The sequence below is a fragment of the Anopheles arabiensis genome, chromosome 2, assembly GCF_016920715.1.
Source record: "Anopheles arabiensis isolate DONGOLA chromosome 2, AaraD3, whole genome shotgun sequence".
Classification (NCBI taxonomy): Eukaryota; Metazoa; Arthropoda; class Insecta; order Diptera; family Culicidae; genus Anopheles; species Anopheles arabiensis.
The window spans coordinates 35423103-35432251 of record NC_053517.1 but is presented as its reverse complement, the minus strand read 5'-3'; the positions used below and the strand labels follow the sequence as shown (position 1 = coordinate 35432251).

Sequence of the window (9149 nt, the reverse complement as noted above, 5' to 3'; positions counted from 1 at the left end):
AAAACCCATCCTATAAAGTTCATTTCTCATATGTAAGATTCAAAAAAGTATCCCAAACTTCCTCAATCATGATCCATGCCAAACTTTGTAAGGCTTTGTTGTTCTTGAGCTACTAAAGCACTCAGCCTCTTCAGACTGCCCATAAAACCATACGAGACGTAGTCATAGGTACACAGAGAATATGATTGCTACAAAAGCCTTTAATAAAATAGTGGTCAACTACACTATACGATTGGAATGCTCGAAGCATTAAAGTGAAATCAATATCCAACAAAAAGGGAGGCAATAATAAAATTGTTTTAGAAACGCATGGTAAAATTGATTTATTTTAAGGTGCTTTTGACTATTGAATAATGTATCACTATGAATATGGATCTTGAACACATTCAATCACACTTTTGTCTCACTAAAATGGGATAGTATCAACCGTTCGTTGAATACAAAGTAATATAAACACAACCTGTTTCCTTAATGCTGCTATTTCAGCGTTTAGCAGCTAAAGTAGCTTCAGAATCGCGTTATAGCTTAGGTTCGTTAAGCATACAATGGTTGCTTAAGCACATTTCAAGAAAAAAAATACATACATATAAACTCTTTCTTTGAGAAACCAAGCCATCAGCTCCCAGCCTCATAGCCGTTTCAGCTTTGCCCTCAGTGCAGTCCACCGCTGTAATACTGCTAGATGCCTTATCCATTTGGTGTCCTTCCCACTTCCCTGTTATCGAATGGACAGGCAAGTTTTTCTCCTCTGCCGAAGCCACAAACTTCTAAATCCCAATGTAGCGTGTTCGCGGTTAGTTGTTGGAAGGATGAGAAACGTTCCGTAGCTAATGTGCCATCAAAACACGGACCACGGAGCTCCTCTCAACCATCTTTTGATGCTACAGCGAGCAACAAAAACAACAACAAAGTGTAAAACTTTAACCGTTGTTTTTGTTCGCCTTGTGCCTTCTGTTTTCATCCTCTGTTTTTGTCTCATGGGATTAGTTTTATTCGATCGAGGGTCGACCGCACCTTGCGGAAACGCGAACGTAAACACAGGCTGCAACCCTGAAAAACAGCGCAGTGGTGTAATACACACGAAAAACAAAAAGAAATCCAGTTTTAGGGTCCGCTACCCGGACACGAAACCTCGAGTCCCTCGTCCAATTATCTTATCTTGACCTTTGCGGAGCGGGAGGGATTTTCTTATCGGATCACCGGGCCCCATGCCAGGCACTGAAGAAACACCGACGGCATCGAATTTAGAGCCATTTCCAAAGATGATCCCGGATCGAAATCGATAATGCGGCACGGCTCACCCAAGCCTACCACACCCAGCCGAGCCACCGGCCAAAGGGCACACCGGTAATATGCTCGCACGTATGCACGTATGCCCGATGGAGACGCTCCCGCGGTAGCGTCTTTGGTTGGCCGGCTATGCAAAGGGGTTATATTTCGGGCACTTTATTTTTGGGATGCTCGGTGTACGCCGGCTGCCAGCGATGCAGAACAGTCGGTATTTTTATCCTTCAACGATTGAAGGATGCATATTTTATGACTCTTTCGAGAAAAAGGTATGTGCTATACGACGGTAGCGTGTTTTTGGTGAGAACCGCACCAAATAAGGAGAGCGGCTTCCTAAATTCAATGAAACTTCACAAGTTCATTTTGTATGATTGATATTAAATTGAATTTTAATAACAAAAAAATGTAAAAAATCATGTAAGCGTAATTTACACATTATTTAAACAAAAAACCATATATATTTATTCATTATTTTCTTTGACATTTTGTCCATTTTGTTGTAGCTGAAAAAAGTACCCTAGCAAACATTCTTGTTTTTTTTTCACCAATGCATTCAACATAAACCATGCAGATTATTTTTTATCATGAGATAATAAGAAAATCAGATAATCAGATAAATGAGAAAAAATTAAAATATATTAAAAAAAATCAAAATAATTTAAAGAAAAACACACTGTTAAATAATTTTGAGACTTTGGCAAATAATTTAGTAAAATATGATACAAAGTGAAGTATAAGTGAAAATTTTCAAAACATAGTAGCAAAATATGTAGTAATAAATTGTATCATACGATCTAACATCAAGCATCAAGTTTACTTAAATGGTGTCACTGAATTCCAATTATTTTAAAACCACACAGATTTTTTTTTAATCTGAAACATGTTTCTCGTTCATGATTGGAACGTATTAAGCAAAAACCTGCTTAATAAAGACTAAAAAAAGAAGTACGAACTAATTATATGATAAAAGCTAGATGTTTTCCCACTATGATACAATCATAGTTCATGTTTCATTCCACAGCAATATAAAAAGTTTATGGAACTAACATTAACATTTAATGTTAACATTAAAATTAAAGAACATTAAAATTTGTAAGGTTTTCCAATTGTTGCTTTGCTGTTCGTTGTTTGTTTGAGCATAATTGAACAAATCACTTGAAATCATATTTTTATGAACATAAATTTTCAATTGCTACCTGTATTTGAATTACAAATCAATACATCCAGTTACCTCCTTAACTAAAGGTTACTTCTAAATGGTACTTTTTTTGAACCAGTGCAGATAGTGCGATAATGTTTGGAAACTATTGTTTCCAGCTGTTAAACATTAGATCGTTGAATATACATGAATGAAGATACATTTTACTTCGGTTGTTTCATTTATTTGTGATCAAAACTTACTCAGAGTAAATCAACTAAGTTCATTCTTATTCACCATTTTATTGAAATGATTTCCGAGCTTAGCAATCAATTCAATAAACCAACAAAAATTAAATTAGCTGCAGTTGATGACTCTTATAAGTCACATTGACGGTTGCTGTAAAACGTACATGGATCGCTTCTTAACCGTGCAGTAACTTAATATGTCATTTAATAACTAAAAATTGGTCAGATCAAGCCAGTGCATTCACGGAGAACAAAAATTCCTCGCTATAGCGCGTCAAAAAATAAAATAAAAACTAAATAAAATAAAGTTCCCATCAATCACTCTTGCTGGGAAATACATTTTTACATTCTCTGCAAAACGGCCAAAGTCCACCAAACACTGTTTAGCTTATCCCTTTAGATGCACCAAGGCAAACATTATTCCTATCTCCAACCGGAGTGCATAGGTGTCAAGCCCTAAAAGTAGATAAAATCCCATCTATCTGCCGATATCAACCTCCACCTCAACGCTGCTCACCACCCGTACATTCAAACGCGCCCGTTTGACACGATGCGTTATCTTCGACCGTTACGTTCGTGGCACGGGCGATGTCCACTAGAGGACGCTACCTGCTTTCGTGCTTCGTCGCACGAAGGCCGCCGATCCCGACACCGCGGTGTGATGGTGTATTTAACCACACGGCCTGGGAGAGAGAGAGCTAAGTTCGGTGCCAGACACAGCGAGGGACAGAAGTCGATTTCCCGGCCTTTCATCGCAAGCAACATTCGATTGCATTTCCCAAACACTCATCCCGTGTAAAACCACCTCACTTTACATCCACAATGGCCGTCTGGGAAGGAAAGAAGTACAAGATGGAGAAGTCGGAGGGATTCGATGACTACATGAAGGCTCTCGGTAAGTACAGACGATCGTCAGCGGTGGGGTGTGTGGGGAGTGCAAGTGGGGGGGAGGGCTAAAAACGCCGGTTCGTTTTCCCAAACGATAGGAAGCCAAAGTGGTGTGAAATGCGTGTGTGGTTAGAAAAAACTTGTGCAAAGCTAGCAGATTCCACATCGTTTGTCAAAGTTTTAGTTGAATCTTTTGTAAAAATCAGTATCAATATGAGATGAGTGGGTCAGTGTAATTTAGAACACATCGTGCGAGCTATCATCCGATGCTGTATATCTGCTTCTTGCTGTCTCTTTCCTTCTATCGTTCGGATGTCGTTTGCTTTCAGTCTAGCCTACTCCAACGAGCAAAGTTTCTCTCAGTTACGCACCACATCGTGCGATGCAAGGGCGCGTTTGCGCTGAAGAGAAGTCAGAGACCAGAATGAAGAGAGGGGTGAAATGAAACGGGTAGTTAACACGCTAACATCGTTCGTTGGTTCAGCACAAAAAATACGCAATACGAAGTTCTCCTGGAATGACGAGCCAGCGAATTCCTTCTCGTTGGCATCCTGCTGCTTTATCTCGAAAATTAGTTTATATTTTTAAACTGAACTGTTCTGTTGGAGGAACAGCATTCCTTGAATCGATTTGTTTGCCACTTGCACAATACAGGCTCGCGCCATTGGATGCACAAGAGACCGGTTTTTCTAACCGGCCGGCTCAACGATGCATCGATAGTGCTTCTTTGCGAACGCTGAACAACACGCTGAACAAATGTAGCGAGGAGAGAAATGTCCGCGTGTCGATTAGATGGCCCGGGTCGATGGCCTTTCCAACGATTCAAATACACACTTGCGCGCAGCGTAGTTGTTGTGTTGCGTATTGTCGCATCTATTCCGCTTGGGGGGGCTTGTCAAGCGGATGGGCAAAAGCGGCAAAAGGCGGTGCAATGTTCTGTGCTGTCATTGCTTCATGGCACACTTTTCCGGTCACGCTTGAGTACTTTCCAACCCATCACAAACATACAAGAGTGGCGCGATGTCCGAAAGCACGTGGTGTACAATGTTTGAATTTGTGTCGTTGCAGCAAAAGAACACTTTTTTGTATGAAATAAGTCACTGCAGAGCGTAAATTCCGCTTTCTAAAGGTACATTTGTCCACAACAACAAAGTACATGTAGCTTCATTTTCAAGTCGCTTCAAGTTACTCCTTATGGCAAAATTCGTGTTTATTGCATTAATCATGCTCAATTTGCCGCGCAACGGGCTCATAAGAGGAACAGCAGACTTCCTTCCAATGAAAGCAACGGTGCATTGCAAATACCAGACAGACACTTCCGGAGAACCACTTGGCTTCTTCGTTCGCTCACGAACTCACGTGACGATGACTGGAAGAATGCACTCAGCAGAAAGTAAAATGCCATAATCAAATGGTCTGCAGTGCATAACCTCTGGACGGCTTCCTTTCTGGCGGTGCAATAAAGAGACCATTGTGAATCAATTAATATCAATCCAATTGCCGGTCAGTGGGGCTGCGTCTCTTTCCCCAGAGCTGCACAATACAGCAGTCGTTGTAGCTGAAGTATTTTCCCATGCCACCCGAGGTGACACTTGTCAAACAATCCAACGGCGGTAGTCAGACAACCCGATCCTTCCCAAGAAGAGGCCCCTTTGGAGGCCGAGCTAACGCAACGGAATCTCTGTTTAAACACGACCCGCAGGCCAACATACACCGTGGCAGAGGCTTAAGAGGTTCAATTGGGTAAAGAAGAGGGCAGCATAATTGAATCAAGAATCCATTATATTATCCCATTTACACTGGTTTGTCGGTCAGGGGTGAGGGCAGTAGTCAACTGCCTGAAGTGACGGTGGACGTTGTTATCTCCTCGGTGGCCAGATCGAGAACCGACGTTCCCGATGACGACACCAACAGCACTGATTGCGGAAGACAGCACGAGATAGCACGATGGATAATAGACCAACTTCATTATCATTAACGCAACGAATTAGGCGTCTTCCCATATTTTGCGTCAGCCCTTGGCCATATCAGCTGATCAGTGTAACACAATTAATCCCCACCATTTCGCAAAATATGTACAGTTGACGCCATATTTGCGTAAAACATGTAATTATAATGATGCCTCATGTGTTCCCCCATTGCCACTCTCCCTGGTCGCTACCCTCGACGTCTCCCTGGTAGAGACAAGCGAGCAAAACACAAAAAAGCATTAGCTGCACTACTACCTGTTGCTAACGATTTTGTCAGGTCGACACGCAATGTTTATTGCATAATTTCGGTTCATTTAAGCGTCACTTGAAATTACCGATCCAACAAAGCGGCCTCGTCGTCGTTGGTGTTGTCGTCGCACGGTCGGTGTGGCCTGTGGTTGGGTCGGGTAGTTTTCCATCGATTGTTAATCGAGCTGGAATTAATGCTTTCCGTCGTCGCTTCCAGCCAACAGCAGCAACTCGTAGCACTTTCGAGGCAGGACAAATTTAAACCAAAACGATTGTGGAACAAGCCAGTAGAACGGGAGAACCCAAAAGAAAAGACGGAACGACGGAGGGCGTGTTGGTGTTTGATGGATTTATTCGACTGTACCCAGATAAGCGATGATAAGACTCGCAAGTTGCACTCCAGCAGAGACCTGCAGGGATGTTTGTCTTTTTCTCAGTATTCCTCAGTTGGGTACACTGATTAAAGGTCTAAATATCGATAAGCCACTAAGAGACCCAGTTGCCAGTCATTAGGTCTCGGCCCGGTAAGGCTTGTAATCGGTGCTCGATAAAAAGATGAAACATTTCTACATTTTGTGCGATCGAAAACTTACTTCACGCTGGAATGATCGTGGCCCAGGAAAGATTGTAGGAAGAAAAAGCGCCGAGGTGCAAGATTAAGGCGTTCCGAGCACCTTTGAACTTTCGTGACGGGGGCCGCTTATCGGGGAATTGAGCTTAACAGTTGAGCCCTCGTGCGGTCAGTTTAAAATAAACATAATCGCGCTGATTGTTCCCTTACCGCATGCTATAGGTAGGAGTAGGTGAAGCTATCTGTTATCAGTAACTGCAAACGTGAGAAAAAAATATGTTGTGTAACGATGCAGTTATATTTCCAGAAGGATGTTTGCTCTGTTTGCTGGGCAGCTTAACGTGCAGAATATTCTTCGACAATTCGTTCATCTGGTAGACTTATTGATTTTTTCCATTTCATACCAAGTCTTCCGACGAATGGAGTATGCATATTAAGCATCAGCCATCCATAAGCGGACAAAGAACGTGGAATAATGCTCATTACCTTGGTACCGCACTCATTGCACGAATATATTTGTGTGACATAAATGGTTGTTTTCCTGCTAGTATAAAGTTCCTACACTTCCTGAACCACAGGCATCAGTAATGTGCTGCAGACACGGGACGTTGAATTAATTTCCGACGCTGCACCAGGAAGTGGTAGCAAATGCGCCAAGTCGGCACGCTACCACTCTCTCATACCCGCTGTATTGGTGTACGTTATCGACGTTTGGATTGGACTTTGACTATGCCTTGCCCTTCATGCGGTGTTAGAACCTAAGTCCAACCCTGACATAGCACGGTAATCAGCTGTTGTACTCTCTCCTCTATTGCATTGGCGTAGGGTGGGTGTGTTTTGTGATAGTGGCGTCAAATTATGGACGATCGAATAATGAGGCTATGTCTGCATCAAATGCATTCTTTCGCGCACAAGGACCATACCCTGACTGCATTGATAACGTCAGTCCCGATACCAATAAAAAATATCTTTTGCCCAATATTCACCAACTCTCTCTTTCTCCTCGATTCAGGTGTCGGCATGGTGCTTCGCAAGCTTGGCAACAGCATCTCGCCCACGGTGGAGCTCGTGAAGAACGGTGACGAGTACACGTTCAACACGCTGTCCACCTTCAAGAACACGACGATCAAGTTCAAGCTGGGCGAGGAGTTCGATGAGGAAACCGTCGATGGACGTATGGTCAAGTCGGTCTGCACCTTCGATGGCAACAAGTTGATCCACGAGCAGAAGGGCGAGAAGCCGACCACGATCGTGCGCGAGTTCACTGCCACCGATCTGACCGCCACCATGACTGCCGGCAACGCCAAGTGCGTCCGCTACTACAAGGCCGTCTAAGAAGGACCGACCGACCGAGCGAGCGAGCGAGCTCTCCGCCGGAGCAACTACACTCGATCTGTGACCGAGTGGACCTTTGCTTTACCATCAGGACATCACATTTCCAGCATCATTCGCATTTAGATTCTACTGCATGGAGAGGACGTAGCAACTAACAGACTAAACGGAGAAACACACACAGACACAGAACCCTTGCGGGTGGGGAGCCTGCAGACATGCGGTTGCAAAAGGATGTGTGCGTGCGTGTGTGACTGTATTTATAAGAGACCATCGCGGTGTGGTCGTGGAGCACGTGTGTACGTGTGTGCGTGTGCACGTACCGAAGAAGCGAACAATAGCGATAGTGCGTTTTGCTCATTTGCGATCGTTTATGTATATATTTCGTACGAAATATTATGATTTGATCATAATCCTCAATCCTTGTTTGTGTTGCTCATTCACCAATCGTCAAGAATAAAAAGACCAAGCTTAAACGAATTTGCTGTGTTTTGTTGTGTAGAGTCGGTTAGTACTCTGTTTCTTTATTTTGTGCAGCTATTGTACCCTAGATCTTATTTTTCAGGCTTAGCATTGTGATGTAGATCCCGCTACACAACATGTCATTTGAACTACAAATGAAAACTTATAAAAAGTAGAAGATTAAAAAACCCTAAACTTGGACGTGCTGCGTCCACACGACCATGCTTTTCCTTTCAATTCAACTAATAGCTTTTTCCTTCAATTCTGTGTTCAACAATAATTCTCTTGTTGTTGATTTACTACTCCTCTTAACCCATCGGATAAGATCCCCTTTGTCTGATCAACTCACACGGCTTAACAATATGCCCTCCATGGGTTTAAGCCCTGTATAGACCCTGCCCACCCGCCCCATGCGTAGGACTGACTATCCTGCTATGGATAATCACTATGGAGTTCAAGCCCGTCAGTGGTACTGGGCGACCTTGAGCTACTACAGTTGTTAGGTAAAGGTAAAAGAATAACAGAAGATGTACGGGTCTCTTCCTATTATACAAATGTAGTTGATAGGGAGTTATATCATCTGTCAGACGATTGCCATTCAAAAAATCGTTTTCATGTTTTTGAATTAGCTTTTACTGTGTGCTTTCGGTTGTTGCACGTTTCAGTTGTTATATTGGTTGTTGCGATCGGACGAATCATTCGATCCAAGAGAGCTCTTTTCGGATGCTCGGTCCTTAGCTGCAGCTTCCCATCTATGCAGGCATTTAATCTCCCAAAGAGCCTGCTTCACCTGACCTACCAATCGAGTTATTGTATACTGAAATACGCCCAGAGCGTTTGCATCCTCCATTTGGTGGTGAAGCTCTTAGCATACATAATTACCCTGCACGATGCGTGGTCGGAGTTTTGGTGTATGCTTCACACATTTAATCTGTTATTTTACCGATTATTTCGATGTTTTCCGCGAAGCTAAGCAATTGAAAGTATCAATAAAAGTTTGTGCC

General features: G+C 43.0%; 1 protein-coding gene across 1 annotated transcript; it reads left to right on the top strand.

The window, feature by feature from the left end:
* Positions 1–3361: 3361 nt before the first annotated feature.
* LOC120895759 (probable fatty acid-binding protein) lies at positions 3362–8163 on the top strand. Its single transcript, XM_040299355.1, has 2 exons — positions 3362–3568; positions 7364–8163. Exons 1-2 carry the CDS (start codon positions 3496–3498, stop codon positions 7684–7686), a joined length of 396 nt encoding a protein of 131 aa, XP_040155289.1. The 5' UTR covers positions 3362–3495; the 3' UTR covers positions 7687–8163.
* The last annotated feature ends 986 nt before the right edge of the window (positions 8164–9149 follow it).